At 48.0% G+C, this 25,902-nt stretch overlaps 1 protein-coding gene across 2 annotated transcripts in view; it reads left to right on the plus strand.

Annotated features, from left to right (window-relative positions):
* Positions 1-25,902, plus strand: part of WDR44 (WD repeat domain 44) — a 42,337-nt gene that overhangs the window by 6,577 nt on the left and 9,858 nt on the right. Inside the window, exons 2-13 of one of the 2 annotated variants that reach the window (XM_083422580.1) lie at positions 6,993-7,026; positions 11,722-11,796; positions 13,113-13,767; positions 13,961-14,091; positions 16,242-16,337; positions 18,598-18,734; positions 20,817-20,900; positions 21,176-21,282; positions 22,473-22,624; positions 23,948-24,086; positions 24,183-24,247; positions 25,418-25,531. In XM_083422580.1, coding sequence (XP_083278706.1) covers positions 6,993-7,026; positions 11,722-11,796; positions 13,113-13,767; positions 13,961-14,091; positions 16,242-16,337; positions 18,598-18,734; positions 20,817-20,900; positions 21,176-21,282; positions 22,473-22,624; positions 23,948-24,086; positions 24,183-24,247; positions 25,418-25,531 — 1,789 coding nt within the window. The remainder of the gene's footprint in view (positions 1-6,992; positions 7,027-11,721; positions 11,797-13,112; positions 13,768-13,960; positions 14,092-16,241; positions 16,338-18,597; positions 18,735-20,816; positions 20,901-21,175; positions 21,283-22,472; positions 22,625-23,947; positions 24,087-24,182; positions 24,248-25,417; positions 25,532-25,902) is intronic. The other variant, XM_083422581.1, reaches the window with a different exon arrangement.

Here is a 25,902-nt window from a genome sequence, read left to right on the forward strand (position 1 = left end):
TTCAGATGTCTTTTAAAGATAGGATAGCTGCTTATTTCCTTGACATCTGAAGGGAGGCTGTTCCACAGGATGGCTGCCACTACCGATAAGGCCGTTTGCCTGGTTCCCTGTAACTTGGCTTCTCTCAGGGAGGGAACCACCAGAAGGCCCTTGGTGCTGGACCTCAGTGTCCGGGCAGAACGATGGAGTTGGAGACGCTCCTTCAGGTATACAGGACCGAGGCTGTTTAGGGTTTTAAAGGTCAGCACCAACACTTTGATTTGTGCTTGGAAACGTACTGGGAGCCAATGCAAATCTCTCAGGACTGGTGCTGTGTGGTCCCGGCGGCCACTCCCAGTCACCAGTCTAGCTGCCACATTCTGGATTAATTGCAGTTTCCGGGTCACCTTCAAAGGTAGCCCCACATAGAGTGCATTGCTGTAGTCCAAGCAAGAGATAACTAGAGCATGCACCACTCTGGCGAGACAATCTACAGGCAGGTAGGGTCTTAGCCTATGTACCAGATGGAGCTGGTAGACAGCCGCCCTGAACACAGAATTAACCTGCGCCTCCATGGACAGCTGTGAGTCCAAAATGACTCCCAGGCTGCACACCTGGTCCTTCAGGGGCACAGTTACCCCATTCAGGACCAGGGAATCCCCCACACCCGCCCTCCCCCTGTCCCATATAATACTGTGTTCCATTCCACACATTTTTTTCAAAGTACTCTTTTTAAATGTTCTCAACTTGTGCTCCAGATAAAATTAGATTAAGTAAAGGGGGACATGGTCAGAGAGCAAGGTAGCTATGGATGATAAGCCTTTGCAATTCACTTGCGTAATAAAAAATATTGTTCTTTGGATGATCTGAGTGCTTTCTTCTGAGCATTTTGGGGGGGGGTGCAAAATCTGTCTGCCAGACAAATCAGTTGCTTGAACATTTACCCATGTGCTGTGCTGCTAAGAACACTATTTAGTGTTTGCTGGGCTGTTGCATGTGGTCATTGCTTAAAGCATGATTTGTAAAATTTAAAAATAAGTTAAAGATGGGTGAAAGGAGCCCTACTTCTATGTAGAATGTTCAGGCCTTTGTGGCAAGGGAGAGGGGTGTCTCCACAGCCTCCCTGTGCTCTGTCTTTCCCTCGTGCAAGCATTCTCTCTGCTTCTGCTTGCCAGATCGCTTCAGAGCTGTTCCTTCCTGAATCCTGTCTGACCACCTTGCTGGCTTGCAAACAACCAGTGGGATCTTTGGCTTTCAAGAGGTTGCTGAACTACAGCTCCCATCAGCCAATGGGTGGGAGTTGTAGTTCAGCAACAACTGGAGGGCCAAAGCTTTCCCACACCTGGGCCATAAGCCTGAGAAGAGGCCACCCCGTGAGCACACCCAGTCATGCCTCCCCAGCTTAGGCCATCTCTCTCTCCCCCTCTTTTTGCTTTCTCTTTCTCTCTCAGCTGAGGCAGCCTTGGGAAGTGTTTGTGCATTTGAGGGGGTTGTGAGGGTGGCCTTTGGATTGCTTGTTGGCCCCGATTGGGGCGCTCTCCTTAGACTCCTTAGCTTTTGCTCCGTTTATGCAAACAGGAGATGTAGCTCCTGGTGGTGCCTTCCCATTTTGACCTCAAAACGTTTGCTGATCTTGGTGGAATCAGTGATGCTGGTTGCAAACTGTACCTTTGACAACAGAAGATGGAGAAGGAAGAATGGCAGTGAGTGAGGTCTGCTCTAGAGTGCAACAATAGGTGATCAGCACTACTTCACCCTGCAGGTGGAGAGGCACAGTTTTTGAATGCTCACCCACTGTATGCATGGCGGTGGGGCGGGGAGAGAACGCATCAGGGAGAGAGAGGTTCTAGCTCACCCTGTTTCCTGATGTGTTTTCTACTTGCCGAGAGTGTTTTACATAAGAGAGAATTCAAAAATGTGATTATGTGTACCTGCATTCTGAAGAGGTCTATTCTACTGTATGTGTGGAGCAGACGCAGACTCCTTCCTTCCTTCCTTTCTTTCTCTGTCTTTGGTGTAGCCAATGTGATTCCCTCCAGGTGTTCCTGTCATCCATGCTAGCTGGGACTGGTGGGAACACAGAAAGCTACCTTCTGCTGAGCCGGACCATTGGGGCATCTAGCTCAGCATTGTTGACTCTCAGCAGCTCTCCAGGGTTTCAGGCAGGGCAACTCTCCCAACCCTACTTGGAGATGCTGGGGATTGAACCCACAACCTTCTGCATGCCAAGCAGGTGCTCTACCACTGAACTGTGGCCCTTCCTCTGAACTCCCTATGGGAATTGGAGTCCAACATCTGGAGGGCAACACATTAGCTACCTCTTCTACCTAGGACCCTCGTACCTACGGGACTGCCTCTCCTGGTCTGCCCCACGGAGGACCTTAATGCCCACAAATAACAACACTTTGGAGGTCCCAAGCCACAAGGTGATTAGATTGGTCTCAACTAGGGCCAGGGCCTTTTCAGCACTGGCCCCGACTTGGTGGAACGCTCTGTCACAAGAGACCAGGACCCTGCGGCACTTGACATCTTTCCACAGGGCCTGCAAGACAGAGCTGTTCTGCCTGGCCTTTGGTTTGGACTCAGTCTGACCCTTATGTTTCCCTCCCCTTATGGTTTTGATCTATGGGCTATTATTAAAATGAGGCTGCATTTTAAATTGTATTTTAACCCATATTTTAATAAATTGACCCCCCCCATTATGTTTTATGGTAATTTTATTGGTGTTATCTGCCCTGAGCCCAGGGAGGATGGGGTATAAATAAAAATTATTATTATTCAGCCAATTACCACCATTTAAAATATAATAATAAATAGATGAATATTAGAATAAATAGTGCATAATATTCTCAGGCCAGCTTGAGGAGGTGGTGGCAGGAGCTCCCTGGTCTGCTCAGCTTTGTGACAGCCCCTGTCCAAAGCCAGTTTTCAGTTTCAGTTCTGTGTGATGGTTGTTTTACTTCCACCTTCTCAATTAACATAGAATCATAGAATTGCAGAGTTGGAAGGCAATGCAGGAATCTCAACTAGATCAGACATGCCAAATGCTTAGAGGCTAGGAGAGTCCACTAAGAGTCCATCACCTTTCCATTGTTCAACAACTCTTACTGACAGAAAGGTCTTCCTGATACTCAGTCAGAATCTCCTTCCTTTTAACTTGGTTCGAGTCCAGCCCTCTGGAGCAGGAGAAAACAGGCTTGCTCCATCCTCCGCGTGACAGCCCTTGAGATATTTGAAAATGGCTTGAACTTGATTCCCTCCAGATGTTGTTGGACTCCAGCTGCCATCAGCCCCAGCCAGCATGGTCAAGTGGTCAAGATGATGGGAGAGACTGCAGTCCAGCAAGATCTGCAGGAAACCATCAGCTTTTTTAAAGATTCTCATCTTTCACATCCACCTTGCTGTTCAGAACTGGAATCTCTGCTAATTTTAGCTGCAGTATTGGAGTGCGGTAAACAAAATTGCTGCCCCAAAGCTCTTTAGGGACCCCCCCCCCCTATTTCTTCTTCCCTTCAACTGCTGGCTTTGTGGTGCTGCATAGTCGAACCCTCTTATTACAAGGTTTTTGTGGTGAGTGAGCAGTTCCTTCAGGCCCTCAAATGCAGCCATCTGCTGTTCAAGTCAACCTGCCGGTTCCTAGGACTGCTCAGGAACATCTGCCCCATAGCAGTCTCACTGAGGGTGCCGAGTGTGTGTTTTGTTGTCTTAAATCTGTGTTTTAGACAGAGATACATTATGTAAGATTTTAAACACCTTTGACAAAGCACTTTGACAAAGATAATTTCTTGCCAAATGTAAGGGTTGCCCTTAATACAGTATCGGTGTCGTGGTTAGAGTGTCTGGCTAGGAGCTGGGAGACCAAAGTTCAAACCCCCACTCTGGCACGGAACTCACTGGGTGGCCTTGGGCCAGGCACTGCCTCTCAGTTACTAGCCCACCTCACAAGCTTGTTGTGGGGATTAAATAAGAAAGCAGGAGAGGCATGTACACCACCTCCTCTTTGAAGAAAATTGTATGATATGATTTTCTGTTCCTCTCCAAATGTATTGCTTGCCCATCTTCACATGCACACGCGATTCTATTCATGATAGCCAGGTCCCATAAATTTGATAAACTGTTTTTTTAAATATAAATATTTTCAATATCTTTTTGCAAATTAACATTTTTGCTGCTACACAATAACTACGCCTTTTTCCTTTGAAGCTTGTTGCCTCCAAATATGTTAATAGCCTGTCCTTAGATTGCAAATATGTTGGAAAAGCCTCTCTAAGTTTCAGTGTATTTCTTAATTGTGCACAAGATCTATAACCAGGACTTTCCCCCTCCCTCCAGCCTTCTAATGTAAGTCCACCAGCTGGGAATAAAGCTGCCTGTCTCCTAACTGCACTTCCAACATACTTCAGTGATACTGCTATAAATTAGGCAGAGAGTCTGCTTCCTGTATTTAGACAGAGAAGCAGCAACATAGAGGTGGATGGGGGGAACGCTTTCAAGAAATGACCCTGATGCAGCCTTCCTCAACCTAGTGCCCCCCAGATGTTTGGAGCCTTCAACTCCCCATCAGTCTCACTCAGCACAACCATGGGGAAGACAAGAAAGTGAAACTTTCTTAGGGGATCATTCTGAAGAACAGTCACTCTGCATCATCCACCTTGCCCAGTATTCTATTTCCGTTAGTGCCCATCTCCAAATGCTTTAGAGCAGCCTTCACCAACCCGCGTCCCCTCCAGAGGTTTTGGACTGCAGTGCCCATCAGCCCCTCCCAGCAGTGGCAGTTGTAGTCTGGAGGGTGCTAGATCAGCGAAGGCTGGATCTTCTGCTGTTGGATTCCTGTTGAAAAGGAGCTTGCAGCAGGAGAGATGGGGAGTGGGTTCTAAAGGTTCTCTTAGCTGTTTTCCAGTGAGCTTCCTGCCTCATGTTTTCCAAACATACACAGCATAGGAACATGTCACGTCAGAAGTGACACGTGTGTGCATTTACGCACGCACGCACGCGCGCACACACACACACACACATAGAGAAGGGAGTTGGTCTTTCAAAACTTAGAACATGAGAACATAACCCTTCTTATCAAACAGGTTCCCCTGCCCATCCCCTTCACCCAAACCACAGATTCCTAAGGGAAGACATGGTTCCAGAGTTTCAGATGTGAATCTGGTGGAGGCCAATGTAATTGCAGAAGTGGCCTTTGACAGCCAGGACCACTGACCCTGTGCAAGGTTTGAGTGCCTTGCTGCAGCTTCAGGACTGTGAACTTACCAAGAATTGTCAAATTGTGTGTTCCCACTAATCCCCAAGTCCCCCCAGAACTGAGGGAGGGAGGAAAGTATGGCTGGCTGCAGAAAAAGAAGGAGCTGCAAGGGATTTGGCATATCTGGCATGGGCGGTGACTGCTGCCCTCGATGTTTGTCCAGGGAAGGGCCTTAGCTCTGTGGTAGAGCCCAGGCTTTGCATGCATAAGTCCCCAGATCCGACCCTTGGCATCACCTGCAGCTTAAGAAAAGGAAAGGGTGATGCGCGAGGCTCTGTCTGAAATGAGAGAGGAGCAGATGAGTCTTCTTTCCCATCCAAGTCACTCATGCACATGTTCATTCATCACTCTGTCTCGTCCCACTTCTGTTTCTATTTGAGATTAAAAACAACAACCCCACACCAAAATGGAGAAATGTATGTATGCAGCATACCGTGGTTGCAAGGCATTCCAAGGGCTGCCTTTGAAGTTTCCCAGTCTCTTGCACCCCTCGCCCAAAGGGAATAATTGATCCAAGTGGCTAGAAACCTCCTGCTACACAGGTGTGGGTTCACACAGGTGTGCCCCTACTGGTGATGCAACATGATGACATCACATCCCTTCCTGTGGTACAAGAAGAGGGAAAGATGGGACCAAGGGGGCAGCCATCCTTTCCCTCCCCAATACTGTATTCCTGGAAGGGGCAGTAGACAGGCATTTCTCATCACCCCCCCCCCCAAGGAATTTGTGGCCCAGTTTCGAGCATCTGTGGTGATTGGTGGCAGCAGCAGGGCTCTAGCTGCTTGGACTGTTACCTTTGGTGCAGAGAAAGACTGGAAAACACTGGGCACCTCTCGCTTCACCTCATACTGAAAACATTTTTGCAGACATTTGGAGGAGTGCAAAATCCAGACCATAACTGTTACAACCTGTGCATTATCCCAGGAGGTATAGGTCAGTTAGCTTTATATGATTCCTCAAGAGAAGCCCTGCCAGCCTGAATGCAACAGCACTATGCCACTTGAGCCCGTGTGTGCTGGCTAAAGTCTGCGTATTAGATTATCATGGCCCATTTCTGAGCAGGGGCTCTGGACACCTGCTTCTCTGACCACGCCCTCAGCATGGAGCATAGAACCATTCAGTTTGAGCAGGCCTCTGAGAATAGCTGCTGTGCCTCACTAAAAATAGCATTTTTTCACTCTTGCTGCCACAAAGGAAAACCTGAAATAGTTTGTGTTGTGGGAGACAAAGGAGGGCTGGATGAGAGGGCATGAGCACAATGGCCACCTCATCCTCCCTGGGATCCCCCTGTCTCCTCCATGCACCCCTCTTCCTCTGTGGGCCTCCTTTTGCTCCCATTTTCTTAAGCTACAGAAATCTGTGGTCCCCCAAAGTGTTGCCTTTGTCCAGTAGTCTGGTTTCTAAGCACACCCTACCCCTCCCTCTTGCCTTTCTTTGCAGGCAAGCCTTGTCAAGAGTTCAATATATGTTTCAATCGGCGGGGGGGGGGGGATTCAAGGAGGGTGTGAAGCTGTGGTGGTGAAGGGTGGACCTGGGGGAGGGTCCCATGGGTGAAAGAGAGGGTTTTCTACCGCCAAACCTGAGGTTCCCGCTATCAGGGTGATCGCTTTCCTTGAAGGAGAAACTTATAAAAATATCACCCCAGAGAATGGGGAGAAACCTGCTAGTTAATTTTTAAACTCTGTTAAAAGGTGTTTAAATCCCCCCCCCCCATCTTATCTAAGCTTGTCTCTGGGTGTGTTTCTTTTCTTCTCCCTGACAGGTCGCCAACCAAAGTCGTGCAGCCGGTACCGAAGGTGCGTCTCTTTGTGTAAATGTTTGTCAGATGTGAGCAGCGTCCCTGATCTTAGCAGAGAGCAGCCAGGGTCATCTCATTCTAAAGACGTCAGATCTGCAGTGCCTAGGTAGACGGTGGAAAATGGAGATGGGGGACCATTTTCCCCCCTCCAGAGTTTATCTTCACCTGCAGGACTTTGCTCAAAAGCTTTTGCTCCGGGGAGATTGGATCTCAAAGTGATAAAAGCACAGCAAATTGTTCTGGGTCGCGCTCTGCATTCTCATCCAAGAGCCAGGGAAGCATGGTGTTTTTCTAAATAGGCAGCACCCCATGGTGCTTTTCAATTTCTTTGTTAAACAAGAAGGATATAAACAGTGAATTTATGGGTTTGATTTTTGGGGTGGTGACTGGAATCTCATTCTGCACAATGTGTCCCAGAGGCACAGGTGGCTTTTTGAATGAGGATCTGAATTGGTGGGTGGCACTTGCAACCCACCCACCCTACTCCAGAGACACACCACTGCTGGTACTTAGGTTATCAAAGTGTGGACAACAGGCTAGGGGGCAGGTTTTAGCCCCGCTGCCCTGCCCAATTTGCCACATATTTTGGTCCTTCGGCAGCATAACCAAAGATCACCCAGGATTTAAAAGAGAAAGAGAGAGAAGTTTTTAAAATACAGCTGGGACAGTAGGCTGCAATCCACTACTGGCTAGTTTCCCAAGAGCCACTTAGCCCCTGCTAGTGACTATAAATTTTGGACAGAAGGCTAGACCAGGTAGACCCATGTCTCATCTGTCAAGGAACTTTTTATGTTGTTAAGTAAGAGTGCAGAGCAGACGCACGAGTACAGTGGTGCCTCGCAAGACGAAAAGAATCCGTTCTGCGAGTCTTTTCGTCTTGCGGTTTTTTCGTCTTGCGAAGCAAGCCCATTAGCGGATTAGCGCTATTAGCGCTATTGGCAGTTTAAGGGCTAAAAACTGCTTTTTATGGCTTAAGGGATTAGCGGTTTTGCTGCTAAAAGGCTTTTAGCAGCTTAGCGCTTCAGAAAAAGGGGTTTTGGAGCGGAAAACCCCCCGAAAATTTTCGTCAATTTTCGTCTTGCGAAGCAAGCCCATAGGGAAATTCATCTTGCGAAGCGCCTCTGCAGACGGAAAACCCTTTCGTCTTGCGGGTTTTCCGTCTTGCGAGGCATTCGTCTTGCAGGGCACCACTGTACTTAACACAGACAGCATCAGCTTTCACTAGCCACATTGCTCCAGGTGTTCAGAACTACAACTGTTGCGAGCCCCCGAACAGCATGGCAAGTGGTCAGGGATAATGGGAGTTGTAGCTCAACAACGTTTGGCGGGCACCAAGGTTGGGGGAAGTTGACCTAAATGCACTTTAGTTTTTAAGAGGTCCCAGGTTTTTAAGAGGTCCCTTGTGTTGCATATTTTAGAATGTATGAGTGGAGTTCAGGAATTCTGTTTCAGCAAAAAGAATGCAGGAAAAGCCTGGATCAAACCCAGTCCAGTATTCTCTTTTCTTAGTTGCTAGCTAGATGCCTCTGGGAAGCCCACAACCCACAGCAGCTCTCCCCTCTTGTGATTCCAAGCAACTGGCATGCAGAGGCGTTCTGTCTTCGGCAGTGGAGGTGGAACATAAGCCACTGGTTAGCAGCCTTGTTCTCCTTCAATTTGAGAGTACACCACATAAAGGTTGGGCTTGGTGCATCCATTATAGTGTGGTTGTAATTAAAATTCTGCACCCCTCACAACTGAAGCAGATGACACAAACCAAGCGCACACTAAAAGTGGTGAGAGCCCACGGATGAATGGGCCCAGTTCTTGCATAATGTTCAACCATGGCTCGGGATCCTTTGGACCTCCAGATGTTGGGCTCTGATCAGCAAGCGCTGGTACCACCAAGGGTTCCAGTCCCCAGAGGCCACTTGGGCAGGGTGTCGGGAGATTCAACTTGGAAGGAAAGAATCAGGAACTAATTCTTAAGTGCTCTCTTGATGCTTTTCTTCCTTCCTTTGTTAACGTTGCCTGCAAAGGAACACACACACACACACCCCGTTGGCAGCTGCTATTCAGTCTGTGCCTGTTATAAACATAGAGCTTAGAAATATGTGCTAGAAAACTGGAACTTTGCTGTGCTTTGCTTCCCAAGGTAGCCAGAAGCCAGAGGCTTAACTAAGCTTCTGCAGCCTCGTTAGCTGGGTTCCTTCTCTCTGTTCCTCATCTCCCTTTCTGCTCCCCAACTGCCAGTGTGGTGACAGAAGGGAGTTGAGTGTTCCGGTTTGAAAAGCCTGAGATTATGTGAAAGCAGAACTCTAAACTTAGCGCATGGAGGCAGCACCACTGCTTCCCACACAGGTAATTAGTATGCTGCCTCCAAGTACAGTGACAGCACAGCTGAATCTCTGGCATTTATTAAGCAGCAGTAGTAGTAGTAGAAGTAGAAGAGTTTGGATTTGATATCCCGCTTTATCAGTACCCTAAGGAGTCTCAAAGCAGCTAACAATCTCCTTTCCCTTCCTCCCCCACAACAAACACTCTTCAACAAACTTCAGACTAGCCCAAGGTCACCCAGCAGCTGCAGGTGGAGGAGCAGGGAAGTGAACCCAGTTCACCAGATTACAAGTCTACCACTCCTAACCACTACACCACACCAGCTCTCACAGTAGGCCAGGAGTTAGTACACATTTGGAGTGGGGAGGGGGGAGAGGAGAGAAGAGAGAAAATCCTAAAGTGTCTCTGGTTAGATGGGCTGAAGGTGATGCTGTGCAGTTTTCTGGGGAATAAGGACAGTGTTGTCCCAAACTAGCCTTATGCTGCTGCTGTGCAGGGCCAGCAATGGAAGGTACATCTTGGTGTATACTGGGGTGTTTTATGCTCACCCCTCAGGTGCTGCTTGTAAAATAAATGTTGAAGCATAAAGTACTTCCTGAAATAACTTCCATTGATGCCAGAGTGTTGCAGGAGCAGAAATAAAAATCCAGACGACCTCTCTACCCCTTGAAACCTGGATAGTAAAAGACAGGAGCCTTGAAATACCATAAAATGGCTGAGCTGGAAAAACAAAAGGCATTTTAAACTGGCCCTGAAAGGAGACAAGGACATAGGTAGCTACATAGAGCAGCAGAGCAGCTCCCCTAATGATAGAGGCCATGTCATTGGTCCTCTGTGAAGAGTGACCAGGTTAATTATGCCCTTATCAGGGTTTATTCGTGCTCTGTTTGCCTTGGGACTGCCTTTGGATTATAGGGCGCCCATTTGCAAAGTGCCCTGTGGTGTGTTCCACCCCTTAGCTTGCCTCGCTGCTTGCTTCCTTGGCTATGGCAGCATATGGTCCTGCGAAACTGCCAGCTGCTCCAATCTTTCTACCCAGCTCTGGAACGACACTGTTTGGCAGTCTGAGGCATTGTGGGAACATAAAAATAGTGGGCAGCTTAACGGCTACTTGCAACAGAAACCTCCATAGCCAAGGGACTGGGCATATTGGTGGGCCCCATGGCAGGGCTGATGGGTCTTGCTGGGATAGCGCCTGGCTGCTGAGGATGCTGACTACCGTTTCCACAAGGCTGTTAGAGCCACCTGTTTTTTGAAATGGACAGTGGATGCAATACAACTCTTTCATCAGCATTTGCACAGGGAAAATAGGGCTTTTTAAAACAAGGTTAGACAAATTCACGAAGCAGGTATATCCACACTTGATTGTTAACTAGAGCCTCCATTAGCAGAAGTAGTCTACCTGGGAATGTCGGCCTCTGGGAACAAGCTATGACAGAGTTGTTGCTTTCATGTCCTCCTTGTAGACTCGGTGGCCAGTCGCACATGGGAAAAGGCTGGCAGATTACATACATACATACATACCGTGTTTTTCCGTGTATTGGACGAGGTTTTTTGACTCAAAAATCATGTCAAAAAACTGGGGTCATCCAATACACAGATGGTGGCATGGCGGGGAGTGGCGCGGTGCCAGCCATTTGATTGGCGGGAGTGTGGCTTCCCCCAATGCCGCAGGGGGCAACCTGGGGGGTGTTTCCTGCCCGCAGCTGCGTGGTGGGGAGAAGCTGCACGCCGCCAGCCAGCTCTTTGGAATGCAAATTCACCTGATGCCGCTGCGCATGGGAAGCACTCCCTGGATCGTTTCCCGTGTGCGGCGGCATCGGGGGAGGTTGCGTTCCTGCAAACCGGATGGCTGGAGGGAGCGCAAATTCACCCGCTGCTGCTGCACATGGGAAACGATCTAGGGAGTGTTTTCTGCCCGCAGCTGCATGGGGGGAGAGGCTCAACAACGTTTGGCCATCTCCCTTCATTTTCTTAAAATTTAGTGCCCCAAAATTGGGGGGGGGGTGTTCCTTATACAAGGGGGCATCTTATAGACAGAAAAGTATGGTACATACATGCATACATAATTTTATTTGGATGCTGCCTTTCCATATTTCAAACCATGCTCAGGGTGTTACGTAAAAAATGCATAATTACAAACATAACATACAAACTCCTCTTCTGCTCCTGCAGTGCTGCTCTTAGCTTGCATAAAATAATCATTGTTTGCTCATGTGAATGTATCCTGAGCTAATACGAAGCATCCCTTTGCCCTGTACATTCTGTGGCCAGTCTGTTTCTGCATCACCATGATGTGCAGTTTCTTGCTGCCTTCTGGATTATTTGGGATTTGACCCTTTTTATAACAAGTCCTTTCTTACGCTTTATTTTTCAGGAGCTGACCAGTGGTCAACAGAAAGCAGAATGTGAAGCAGGAGCTTTGGAAGTCAAGCAAGAGGACCCTAAAGAGGTGTGTTAGGTTGTTGATGGAAATCCTGAAGTACAGATTTTTAAAGAGTCACATAACAAATCTTTTGAGCAGTGCACTGAAAGGCCATTTAATTTAATTTTGGGAGCCTATTAATCCTCACAGTTCTCAGCTGTGGGAATTCGTGGGGAAAGTTAGAGGCAGCAAGTATTCCAAAGCGGCAGAGTTTGTAAAAACTAAATTACTTCTTAGTTTGGGGTGTCTTAATTTGGTAGTAAAGAGGAAATCATTAAGCAGTTAACTGTTATGTGTTCAATATGTGCAGATTTTTAATAAAAGTTTAAAAGTAAAGTCACCAGTTCACTGTGATTTGTCTAATAGATGTTGTAGATAAATGTTATTTATTGTCATTTGGATTGCATATTGTCGTTTGAAGCTTGAAAGACAATGATCCTGCCTCCGCAACTGTCTGTGTTTGCCAAGTTCTTCCTTCCTTCTTTTTTTTAAAAGTTGTTTTGAATCATTATTCTCTGCAAAGACCAGTGTCTCCCAAAATTTTGATACTTGGGATTCCGGGATCCCCTCCCCCCATTAAAATAAGGATGCTGTGAATCAGGGATAGGGAGCCTGTGGCATTCCAGGTGCTAGACTCCATCTCCCATCAGCCCCACCTAATGCGGCCAGCGGACAAGGATGATGGGAGTTGTAGTCCAACAACATATGGAGGGCATAGACACAACATCCCTGCTGTGTTCCCCTCTGAAAACAGGGTGGGCATTCTGGACCCTGGGTGGGTTTAGAATATGGTTCTGTCAGTAGGCTGAGTGGGGAATCTTTGTTTGCCCACACAAGGGATGATCTCACTGTCTATATATTCACAGGGATTGAGAGCAGGGGCACAATTATAGGATTCTGTTGCCCAGAACAGCCAGCGTGGTGTAGTGGTTGGTGGACTCATAATCTGGTGAACCGGGTTCGCTTCCCTGCTCCTCCACATGCAGCTGCTGGGTGACCTTGGGCCAGTCACACTTCTCTGAAGTCTCTCAGCCTCACTCACCTCACAGAGTGTTTGTTGTGGGAGAGGAAGGGAAAGGTGATTGTTAGCCACTTTGAGACTCCTTAAGGGGAGTGAAGGGCGGGATATCAAGTCCAAACTCCTCCTCCTCCTCCTCCTCCTCCAGAAAAACACCCCTGCTGTGGACACACAGGAGTGAGTGCATTCAGTGCGGTGGCTTAGCTAGCTCAGTTCCTTTCGCAGCATTGCAAGACATGCCACTGCCACAACCAGGCCACAGTCTCTATAGGTTACAGCGACAACTGCCTGCCAGCTCCTGCATGTGACACTTTTGTTTGTTTAGATAATTGACAATATAATTGAAGAAAGCCAGAAGGTACATCAACTTGACTATGATCCATTGGGCTCATCAGAAAAGGAGCTGTCCGATTCCCCGTCACATGCGAACACTTGGATTTCTGGAGCTGATGTTCTCCAGCACATTCCCGAACTCTTGTTTGCAGAAGCAGGGTTGCTACAAGGCCACGATGAAGAGCCCCCCTGCCAGGGCCCCCAGGCTGTGGCAAATGGAATGGAGCCCAGGCAGGCTTTGCAGACCCATGAGGGGGCATTGGAGCATCGGCAGGGGGAAGGTGATGCTCGATCAGTGGAAACCGCAAGCGAGATCCCACTGTGGCAAGCAGGAGAAGGCGACAAGGAATTGAAAAGTGAGGAGGCAGCTGACTCAAGGCCGGCGGATGGCTTGGAGGCACCTGTGGATTTCCTTCCTGCCAGAGATTCATCCGTGGCTGATGAGATGCCTCCTGTGAAACCACCGCGGCAGCTCAACATAGAGCCAGACATTGTGGCCAGCACAAAGAAGTCTGGCCCTGCCCGGCCTCCCCCGCCAGCAGGCCTCCCTCCCCCAAGGCCCCCACCCCCTGCTCGGCCTGCCCCACCGCCAAGGAAGAAGAAGAGCGACTTGGAAATCGAGACACACAAAACACCTGGTCTGGAAGGTAAGTTTTAGTTTTGTACCAGACTAAGGGTGGGCTACTTGTTTCCCTAGACATTGCTGGTTTCCAGCTCTCTCCAACTCTGAGTATTTGCCATCCTGGCTTTCGGGATGGGTGAGAACTGGAGTCACATGATGGAGGAGTAAATCTGATTTAATTGGTAGAAACTCCTCACCTCTTTAATGTCTTGCTGTAGTTCCCAGGGAGACTTTTTCATCTGGTGGCCTCTTACCTCCCAATGTGTTGATGGAGTCCATAGCCAAAGATTCTCAGCCTTCCTTGGATCTGGCCAGCGCAACAAGCGGGGACAAAATCGTCACTGCACAGGTAAAATGGAACTTGAAATGTCCAATTTCCCACTGGAAGTAATGATTGATGCCCAGGGCGACGTGGGAGGGAAAAGGACCCCAAAGCATGGATGCATGATTGATCCACATGCTCCGGAAGAGGATGGTGGAGTGTATCTGTTTGGGGGACTGTGGCAATTCTGAATGTGAGTGCTGGGTTGTTTCTGGGAATGCTCCCTGCAAACTAAAAAAATCCAGTATGCAAAAACCCAGCGAGTTGTGGGGGGTGGGGTCTAGGCTTGATTTTTTCCCTGTCTAATAATCTACGTATTTTTCGCTCTATAAGACGCACCAGACCACAAGACGCACCTAGTTTTTGGAGGAGGAAAAAAAGGAAAAAAATATTCTGAATCTCAGAAGCCAGGACAGCAAAAGGGATCACTGCACAGTGAAAGCAGCTATCCCTCTTGCTCTTCTGGCTTCTGGGATAGCTGCGCAGCCTGCATTCGCTCCATAAGACGCACACACATTTCCCCTTACTTTTTAGAGGGGAAAAGTGAGTCTTATAGAGCAAAAAAATACGGTACTTTTCACTGAGCATGGTATGAGGGAGCATTCCGAGGCATGATTCCCCATCTGCATTTGGATGTGGTGCTGGGTGCTGTTTCTGAATGGGTCCTTAAATATCCATCTATGTGAGACACAAGGTGGTTTTTTTGTGAGCTTTTTAGCCAGCTGCTGATCTTTCAAACTAGTTCTTACCCTCACCATACATTTAAACCACAGGGCTCCTCCAAAGAATCCTGGGAACTCTAGTTTTTCCCTTATAAACCTACAATTCCCAGCACTATTAGCAAACCACAGTTCTCCGGATTCTCCAAGGGAAACTATGTGCCGTAAATAAGTTGTCGTCAACATTTTTAGACCCAGGACCCACTTTTAACCCAAGCATGCGTTTGGGGACCGATTTCTTAATCTTTTCCATACATTTGAATGATGGTTATGACCCATCTTGGATCAGGCCACAACCTATGAATTGGTCCTGGCCCACCAGTTGAAGACCAAGGCTTTAAATGAATGGTACAAATGTGACCCCAGTTCACATAATGGCAGGAGAGAGGGAGTCTGTGGGGATTCACAGCAAGAATCACACTTTGCTCCTCCTCTGGTCCTGTGTCTGCGAATGCTAAGCCCAGGGTTGACAGTGCCGTGTGCAAACCTAGGCTCATGGTTTGTTTCTGCTGGATAAGCTGTGAGTTATGAGCCAAGAACAACCTGAGGCTGGTGGCTTGTCTGGACTGAAGCAAACAATGAGCCTCGGGTTCAGATGTAACAGGAAGACAAATCATGGCTTAGCTCTAGGCAGCACTATGGCAGCAGCAGGACCAGCAGAGAAGCGGAGAAACTGCCGATTTCGCAGAGAGTATTTGCATGCTTGCTCATTCACACTTAGCCATTTTTTTAGCTTAGCGTTACGTGCAAATGAGTCAAATATTCTCTGTAGAACAGTGTTCTTCAGCCTTTATCCCCAGCCAGTTTAGCCAGTGGTCAGGGACGATGGGAACTCAACAACATCTGGGGACCTAAGGTTGAGCAACATTGTGTAACAGATACCAGGGAGCTACCATTGGCACCACCAGGGTTTGTTCTTTGCAGGCTGTGCTGAGTCTAGAGTTGAAGCCCACTTGCAAATCCTACCTTATGGCTTGGGGACCTTTACTTCTAATGAATGATTGCAGTTAGGAACTAAAGAGGTGACCAGTTCTCCCCACCCCCATTTGTATATGTGGGAAGAAAGTGCACCTGCTTCCTGCCCTCTGTCCATTTGCCAGGCTCATTTGTGTGTGCGCGCGTGTGCACACGTGTTACTAGCAACTAGTGGTAAAGTTTAGAAAAAGATTTGCCACCTTACAATGCATTGTGTGTTTACTCAGAAGTAAATTCCATTGTGTTCAGTGGTGCATCCTGTCTAGTGTGTGAGTTTAGAATCACAGCATCTGCATATAGATTGGCTGCAGTTCTTAAAAGCAGGCTACATGTTTTACTGATCTTGCTTACGATGTTGCTCTGCAGAAAGCCTGTTATAGTCTGGGATGTGCTTTGGCCCATTTTCCTGCCCTGAAATGCTCATGAAACAGTATGTGTTCTTTCGTTTTTTGCATGTAAGCAAATGCCCTTGTGTAATTGCAGGAAAATGGAAAGTCGGCGGATGGACAAACGATCTCGAGTGAAGTGATTGGGCCTCAGAGACCCAGGTCTAATTCCGGCAGGGAGCTCACAGATGAGGTATCCAGGAGGGGGTCTGGTGTCAAAACTGTTACTGTCTGCCTATTTAAACGACTTTCAGGAACTGTGTATTAAAATAAATACATACGTGCACAGATCCAAGAGGCCAAAAAGCCATGAGAAGATGCTGTCTACCAAGTCCATTGCGGCAACTAGTTTGGTGTTGCCTGGTGCTCTCCAGATGTTTTGGACTCCCATCTTGGACAGGGAGTACTCAAGACACCCTAGGAGGGAAAATACGGAGCTACAGAGCACCTGGGAGAAGAGAGGAAGGGAGGAAGGAAGGAAGGAGAGTGCCCCCAAATGGCTTGCAGTTCAATTTTCTGTTGGCAAAGCACATGCTTAATGTTGGCTCCTAAGGAGCAGAGCACGTACTCACTTCTGGTGACTGAGTAGCTAGCATCCCCTCCCCAGGCTAGTGCTCCATGCACAGTTGGAGCAGCAGCATGACCTCGCCTCCACCCAAACTTAAGTACCTTTGTCTGACAATGCACATGCAGGCAATCTGCGACTTCTCCCACAGAGAGATTGCCTCTGTGCCTGTTTCTTCAAGCCTGGTCCTGGGGGACAGTGGAGGAGGGGGCAGAGGGGATTCTTCTGGGCCCCCTCTGCTCCTGGCACATCCAGCCCAGGCTCTTCCTCCTCAGGCTCTTCCGCTGCCTTGTGGGTGGCACATAAATCAGCGCCTACTTTCCCTGGCTCAGCCTCTGGCCCCATAGCCCCCCCCCCCCAGCTCCTCAGTCCCTGCCAGTCCCTGACATAGTGGAAGGATCCCTTTATACTAAAAACATAAAAAAAAAAAAAATGCTTCCAGGATCTCTTCCCTCCCGTTCCGCTCTCCACATCCCTCTGCTGTCTCAGTCTTCACTGGGTCTTCCCTCCAGGTCTACAGGCCTAGACTGTCAGTGGGGCATGTGGGGAGCTGAATCTTGATTCTTCTTACTCCGCCTGAGGAGGGATGGCAGAGAGGGGAGGGAGTGATGTGGAAGAAGCCTTCAGGCGCATGCAGCGCCATCAGAATGCTACCAAAACATCCTGGTAGCTTGGTATAAGTATTCTGTGTGCCTGTTTTGTGTTTTTTATGCTGTGAACTGCCCCAAGACCTTTGGATGAAGGGCAGCACACACATTTAATTGATGATGATAAAATGATAGGCATAGGCATGAGGTTGTTTCATCTCCAGTGCTGGTATCCAGCTATCAACTAAGATCCTTCATTGAAGGGGTGTTCATGTGTGTTACATTGGGGTCCAACGTGCTTAACAGCAATTTCTAAGAACTCCAGAGTCTGCTGCTGACGCCAACCTCGTAAAGGGATTTTACCTCAGGTCACGTTCCCTAAGCCCTCCACTTCAGCCAGATTCACTCCAGTTACTGGGGGCAATTGGTCTCTGGTCCCAAAACTTTTCTGGCTGCTTGTACATTTTAACTAATTTTCCTTTTGTTAAAAAACCAAAACAACAACAACGCAAAACCACCCTTGTGTGGCCTTCTTCTTGGGAGACTTCTGTATAGGCCAGTCCCGTAGCCTAACCCAGCCATCTGCTCTCTTCTCCCGAGCCTCCCTGTTTTGCACTGGGGAAGAGACATCTCGCTATCTGGGCCTCAAGCTCTCCACTTTCCTCTCAGCCTCCCTCACCAACTGTCTTTCCCAGCGGACAGTTATTTTTCGCAACGGACAGTTAACTGCTCCTTCTCCACTGACAAGAACCTGTAGCCAATGAGGGGCCTGCTGTTTCACAGACCAATCGGAGTGAACCCGCCTGATCCAGGCCCCACCTATAAGTATTAAAAGCGACTGTTGCCCTTTTGGCGCTCTCTCCCTTTTCAGAGACCATCAACAAGGAGCTGCTGCTAAGCAGGCCCTGAAGCACAGACGCCGTTTTCCAAAGCACGTACACAGACTGCCTTATGCACAGCATTTCTCCTCACAAGGTCACACCAGAGGTCTGTCCAGGGCAGCCTTTGGCCCCAGCCAGCAGGGCCAGTGGTCAGGGATGGTGGGTGCTCAAGGCCAAAGCTGGAGGACAATCCTAATGCCCAGGTGTCTGGATTTCAAGTGCTGCTTGGGTGCATTGATAGCAGACCATATATCGCAATCAACCCCAGATTTTTTTTGTAGCTGTCTTATTTGTCTTGATGAGTACAACGCCAGCACTGGGTTCAGTCAACTGTTTTTGCTGCTACCTTCTGTGGTTCCTCTCATCACGTGCACAAGCCTTGTCCATTGACCCTTGCTTCTGTCCTGTCTTCCTTTGCAGGAAATCCTGGCAAGCGTCATGATCAAGAATCTTGACACAGGAGAGGAGATACCCCTGAGTTTGGCTGAGGAGAAGCTGCCCACGGGCATCAACCCCCTGACGCTGCACATCATGAGGCGGACCAAGGAATATGTCAGGTAGGAGGAATTGAGGGCGGCACCTGGATGGTGGTGCCTCTTCTGCCTGCCTGCATTTCTTTATCAATGTCTCTTCTACGTATGGGCACAAGTGTTGTTGGAGCCAGTATCACTAGCAGTCAAGGATGATAGGGGTTGTAGTCCAGCAACATCCGCAGGCCCCCGAGGTTCTCTCTCATGCTTTCTGTTGGGTTTGCCTTTGGGGGGAAAACAGTCCAGAAACTTTAGCTGGTCCAGAACTCAGCTTCAAAACGATTAACTGTCACACACAGATATAAATGTATCGTTCCAGTCCTTCTCAAGAGCTTCACTGGTTTGTTTCCAGGCACAATTCACACAGTGGACTACTAAATGTACCTTAATGCATTAAGTGGCCTGGAACCCCTTTGTTTCTGAAGAACTACCAGCTCCCATGTGATCCTGCCTAGTTAACGTATTGTTTGCTCTATAAGACACACTTTTCCCTTCCTAAAAAGTAAGGGGAAATGTGTGTGTGTCTTATGGAGCAAATGCAGGTGGGAGGCTCTGCTCAGCGTTCCCTTTAAAGAGTCGCGTGGAGTGTGTGTGTGGCTCTTTGAGGCTTTTCCCTGAGGACGGAGAAGAGCTGCCCTTCTCCCTCCTTGGGGAAAAGCCCCCACACACTCTACGCCCTCTTTAAAGGGAGTGCGGCTCTTGGGGGAGCCTTAACTGCGCGCAGCCTCTCCTGGGCAAGGGGGTGAAGGCTCCCCTTGCTCGGGAGAGGCTGCGCATGGCCAAGCAAGAAGCCAGGACAGCCAGCAGGATCGCTGCGCTGTGATCCAGCTGGCTGTTCTACCTTCTGTCTTCATCACGCTGCCCTGCGAAGGCTACACGCGGCTATCCCTGGCTTTTGCGGGAGGTGGGGGAAGGGACAGAGTGCACAGCTCTGTCCCTTCCCCCGCCTCCCATAAAAGCCCCCAAGAGCCGCTCTCCCTTTAAAGAGCGCACGGCTCTTGCGGAAGGTGGGGGAAGCCACTAGGCTTGCTTTCGCTGGTCAGGAGGGCAAGAGGAATCGGTGCACACCGATCCCGCTTGCTCTCCTGGCTTCAGGGATAGCCTCGCAAAGCCTCCTGAGCGAAGATGGAGGCGCGCTCCCTCTTAGCTCAGGATGCTTTGCGTTGCTTTCTTATTTCTTGTTTTCCTCCCCTAAAAACTAGGCGCGTCTTATGGTCTGGTGCGTCTAATAGAGCGAAAAATACGTAAGTTTGGCACTGGAGGATCAAAACTGGCTTGCCCCACTTTCTGAGAGGGTAGGGGGTAGCTGCCAGGAATCGGTCCTAGTTCAGGGGTGGTCCTGTAGCTAGCCATGGAACTCCTCCCTCCTTTTGTCATTTCACTTTCTTCTCCTTTTTTTATTTCACTTTTAATTTGTATACCACCTTTCTATATTACTATACCCAAGGCGGTTTACAAGCTGAAGAAGCAGCAAAATAGACAGCAAAGGCCACACAGGGAGTATCAATCCGATCCAATACATAAATGTCACAATAGCTTTCAAATAAACAGCTTATATCAAATAAAGCAATATTAAATAATCCATTAGAATGTAATAGCAAACAGTACAATGAAATATCAGCAAATAATAATTGAAGTTTACACTAAACAAGTAAAGAATTTCTAAACTATAATTGATAAAAATAACGGCAAGTCACAATACATAAAATACCACATAACATTCATAACCATGTAAAAGGGTCAAAATGAGAAACAAAGACATACAACTTTTTAAATGGTTTCTTAAAAAATATCCCCAAACTCCTATCTTCCCAGTTGCTCATCAAAGTCATGGTCTGGGAAAGGCTCCTCGGGTTGGAGTGTGGTCCATTGCCTGATGGACAGCAGAAAGTCTCTCTCTCTCCTCACAGCTCTCCCACAGTTCTTTATCATTACAGAAGGTGCCAAATTCAGTGGTCTATAGGTGGGGGGGTGGGGAAGCCGGTGCCCTTCAGATAAGTAGCATAGCACATAGGATAAAGCTGCAGTTACTTCATTTTGGGGTTCGATTCCATTGAGAAATGTGGATACTTGGCATGTAAGATTCAAACCCATTTTGCTTCTCCACAGTAACGATGGGGCACAGTCAGACGATGAGGACAAAATGCAGCCACAGCAAAGTGATACAGATGGAGGACGCTTGAAGCAGAAGACGTAAGGCCACAACTAACTTCTTATGGGGTTTGGTGGGTTTTAAAATTTTTGTTTTTATTATACAGTCCCATTGCATTTTCCTACTTTACTTTTATTTGTTTTTATGGAACAGCAGGGTCTAAATATTAAACTAAAAGTAGCAAAAAAGCAAATGGATGTTTGTATTTCAAATCGTGGCCCTATTACAAATTGTGTGTGCCATCTCCTAAATGGATTTGCTATCTGACATGTTTGCTCATGGCAACTTTCTTTTCTCTCTCTCCCTCCGCCCCCAGGACTCAGCTGAAGAAGTTCTTGGGCAAATCAGTCAAGAGGGCAAGGCACCTGGCTGAGGAATATGGAGAGCGGGCCGTCAACAAAGTCAAGAGTGTTCGAGATGAAGGTTGGAGAAAGACGGATCTTTTGGGGTTGGGAAGCATCAAATGGGCAATATACCCAGAAAGAAGGGGGGACATTTCATTCATTACCCTTATTGTGATTGGGGTTTGTGATTCAGATCTTGCCTTCCACTTTCTGACCAAGACTAGGTTCACATCATACATTTAAAGCAGTTTGATATCACTTAAAACAGTCATGGATTCCTCCAAAGAATCCTGGGAGCTGTAGTTCGTTAAGCACAGTGGGACCTTTTAGGAGACCCCCCCCCCATTCCTTTCACAGAGCTCTGATTCTCAGAGTAGCCTAACAATCTATCCCTCTTCCCAGGGAACCTGTGAGAATTGTCGCTCTGGGAGAGGGAATAGAGGTCTCTAAAAAACCATTCTTCCCAGGATTCTCTGGGGGAAGTAATGATTGTTTAAAGTGGTATCATGGTGCTTTAAATGTTTGGTGTGACTGTGGCCCAGGTTGCTGGTTCCCAGGATCAGTCCCTCCCCTCCGCTGCAATATAAAGCAGACACTAAATGCGGGGCAGGTGCTGTTGCTCAGAGATGGAACACCTGCTTCACATGCAGAAGGCTCCGGGTTCAGTTCCCAGTGGCATCTCCAGCTTTGTTTTTGGTTTTTTTAAGGATCACGTTTCAGCTGATGGGAAGGAGGCCAGCCCATCAGAGGAGACAGCCCTGAGCTAAATGAGTCAGTCACCTGACTCTGCATGGGGCAGCTGTCTGTATATCTGCAATCTCAGTTAGTGGAGCTGGGAAAAAGACTCCTGCCTGAAGCCCCAGAGAGCTGCTGCTGGTCAATGCAGACAATACTAGGCAAGAAGGACCACTGGCCTGACTTGGCATAAGTCAGCTTTGTTTGTCCATATGTAAATTTCTACGTCCATTTGACATAGTTCTACATTTAAAATCATACAACACATGCACAGGGTTCAAGGTTCTCCAGGTAGGGCTGGGAGTGACTCCTGTCTTAAGACTCGGGAGAGCTGCTGCCAGGAAGTGTAGACAAAACTAAGCTAGATAGACCAATAATGACCTGATTCCATATAGCGGAGTTTCCTATGTTCCAAACACACCATCTATCTGTCTCTCTGTCTATATCCACTGCTGTTGCCTCATTTGCTTTGAGCCAGTTGGAGTTTTGCAGAAGGTAATAGGCTTTCATTCCAGGCACTCGTTTTCTTCCTAGTATTCCACACTGATCAAGATGACCCATCCTCAAGCGATGATGAAGGCATGCCGTATACCAGGCCAGTGAAATTCAAGGCGGCGCATGGCTTCAAGGGGCCGTTTGATTTTGAGCAAATTAAAGTTGTCCAGGATCTCAGTGGAGAGCATATGGTAGGTTGCGGTTTTCGCTTCCACTCACAAACCATTCCGCTCCCACCTGGCGGTATCAATCTGCCATTGGGATCCCACAGAAGCCATTACATTCCTCATTAGGCTTTCAGGAATCTCTGGAAGAGAAAATGGCAGAGAAACAGTGAATGACTCGTACCAGAAGGAAAGAAACAGGTTGGAATATGCCTAGGCAAAATACCGGGAATATAGTAGGCACCCCTCCCCCCGAAGAACATTATAAATACCGTATTTTTCGCCCCATAGGACGCACTGGCCCATAGGACGCACCTAGATTTGGGGGGGGGGGGGAATAAAGAAAAAAAATTATTTCCCCCCCAGGCCCGAGCTTCCCCCGACCCCAGAACAGGCTGCCGCCCCAAGCCTTGCACGCCCAGCAGAACCTCCCGCCGGGGGCGCGAGGCTTGCGGATGGCTTCCTGAAGCCTGGAGAGCGAGAGGGGTCAGTGCGCACCGACGCCTCTCGCTCTCCAGGCTTCAGCGAAAGCCTGCATTCGCCCCATAGGACGCACACACATTTCCCCTTCATTTTTGGAGGGGAAAAAGTGCGTCCTATAGGGCGAAAAATACGGTAAGCAATAAGTACTACAATCTTGCAGTAGAAGAGCGTTAACTCCTGTATCAAGATAAGACTAACATGGAGCAGAATGAACACCTAGGACAAAATTTACTCTTGAGGAGGTCTAGCAGGCCCTTGCTCTTGTAATGGGCATTTTTGTACTAGTGGATGGCTAGGGAAGGGGGGCCACAAGGGGGGGGGGAATACCACCTCAAGAGCACTGGGTTACAGCATCTTATTGTAAGTTAAATAAACTTATAATGGGTTAAAGCATCTTATTATAAGTTGTATAAAAATAAAAAATTGAACTGTGTTGTGTTTTTTTAAGCAGCCACTAAAATTCATTCACAAGAGACACTCCTCTCACTTATTTTACTCCCTAATGTCCTGCTTTGTACACCTGTGGGAGTGGGGTCTGTGTTGTATGCTAATCTCTGCACCTCTCCGTGTGTCAGGCCAGGATTGAGAAAGCCCTGGTAGATATCCTCACTGAGCCATGCAGCTTGTTAGATGATGTTAGCTGGTCACACAGATGCACACTCAGCTCAGCATACTTCATAGGGCTGTTGGGGGGGGGCGGAGAACCCATATGCCTCACAGGGGAGCTTTTGGATGAAAGGCAGGTTAACAATTAAATAATGGGCATTTTAACACTGTTTGTATGTGACCAGTCTCTGGTTTGAAGCATGGGCTTGATGGTAGAAGTGCCAGGGTTCCTAGCCTGACAGGTGTTGCTTTTCTCAACAGGGCGCCGTTTGGACAATGAAGTTCTCACACTGTGGCCGTTTGCTTGCGTCAGCGGGTCAGGACAATGTGGTGAGGATCTGGGTGCTGAAGAATGCTTTCGACTACTTCAATAACATGCGGATGAAGTACAACACAGAAGGTACAGCCTGCTCCTTCCTTGGAAGGTAGAAAGCCAAGTAAACAATTGCTTGTTTGAAAGGAAGCTGTAATCCCCCCCCCCCCCGTTGTGTTTCAGGTCGCGTGTCTCCCTCCCCATCTCAAGAGAGTTTGAATTCTTCAAAGTCAGATAACGATATGGGGGTAAGTTGGACCTTGGTTTTTTTGTTTGTTTTTTACCATTAAATAATTGATATTTTTATTTAAGGGGAAGAACCAAGAAAAACGATGGGAAAAACATTTTCCTGCCACACACAAATAATGCAAACAGACATGTTAAACAGCTCATCATCTCAAAAGAGAATACAGTTATTCTCTAGAATGCATGATCACTCTTATGTTCAGGGCAAGTTTCTATTTTGGAAGTTCTAAAGTAATAAAGAAGATTGGCAATATGAGCTGTGGTCCATGTTATCTTCTATAAGATAAGTATACTGAAATATGTCCTCAGGGGGTCTGACACAATAGTCCAGTAGCTTCCCATGACTTACGGACCCTTCCCCTTCCACTCCATCACCCTGTGGTTTGCTCTTTGGAGACCTTCACTGTAAGGGGCACAGGTCTCCTGGTTTAAATCTCATTCAGGCACAAATGACCAGAGGTAGAAATCATTCAACATGGGAGGGAGGGGCTGTAGAATACCCAGAGCTAACTTGATAGTAGGTTATTAAGGACATCACATCTTTCTCCTGACATCTGCATAATTAAGGCTGCTTTCTTAGCATGACTTTGGATTTGAATGCTGGAGGTAATTAAGTGCTCCACTTGCTGTCTGAGTTTCCTAACCTAACAATTACCTTCCACAAGCTTATTTAAAGGTGAGGCTGATAGTGCACATTATCTCACTGAAGAGATACAGCAGGCAAGGAGGAAAAGCAGGGATGCAAAAGCTTGCAGCAAGAGTGTAGAGAGAGCTCCATTCTGCATGCAGAGTCACTGGGCTTGCTTTCTTGATAAGTACATATCTACATCTGGGCAACCTGTCTCCAGTGTTGTCAGAGTTTTCACAAGCATTTTTCATGTTGTGGCAGAGGACAGTGACTAGTCCAAAATCATCACTCCACCTGCCTTTTATTTAAAGCAAGTTCCTAGTCCTCACGGTTTGCAGGGATAGAGGTTTTAAAAACATGCTGGCATTCACTTCCCCAATTCAGGAACAGGAGCTGTAGTGTGCTAATGGAGCTCCAGAACACCTTTCCTTTCAGTGGGAATGTAACTCCTGCTATTAACAGGATCCCTAATTGCGGATTCTCAATGCACTTGGGACTCTCTGTTCCTCCTGCTTCTCACAGTTCTTGTATATCTGTTTGTTAGGTTTGCAGTGGGGCCGACGAGGACCCTGATGATAAAAACACACCATTTCGCCAGCGGCCATTCTGCAAATACAAAGGTCACACGGCAGATCTCCTGGACTTGTCCTGGTCTAAAGTAAGACATATTGGACTTCTCATAAATAGGAGCAGCAATATATTGCTTGTTTTCAAGTTGTGTTTAGGTTTTCCCGGGGTTTCAAAGAGGAGGCGTTTCCAGGGCTCCCTGGAAATGCTGGAGGTTGAACCTGGCACCTTCTGAATTCAGATCACGTGCTCTGCCACGTGGCAGCTGTGGTCCACCTGGGATCATTCCACAATGGGACAGTACAGTGGATAAGGCACCTAACTCTATAGGACAGGAGGGTGCAGCCAGAGAAGCAGACCTTACATCGGCCTTCGCCAACCTGGTGCCCTCCAGGTGCTTTGGCCTGCAGCTCCCTTAGCCCCCCAACCAGTGTGGCCAGTAATCAAAGCTGATGGGGGTTG

This window comes from Podarcis tiliguerta, assembly GCF_965153285.1.
Source record: "Podarcis tiliguerta genome assembly, chromosome: Z".
NCBI classification, from domain to species: domain Eukaryota; kingdom Metazoa; phylum Chordata; class Lepidosauria; order Squamata; family Lacertidae; genus Podarcis; species Podarcis tiliguerta.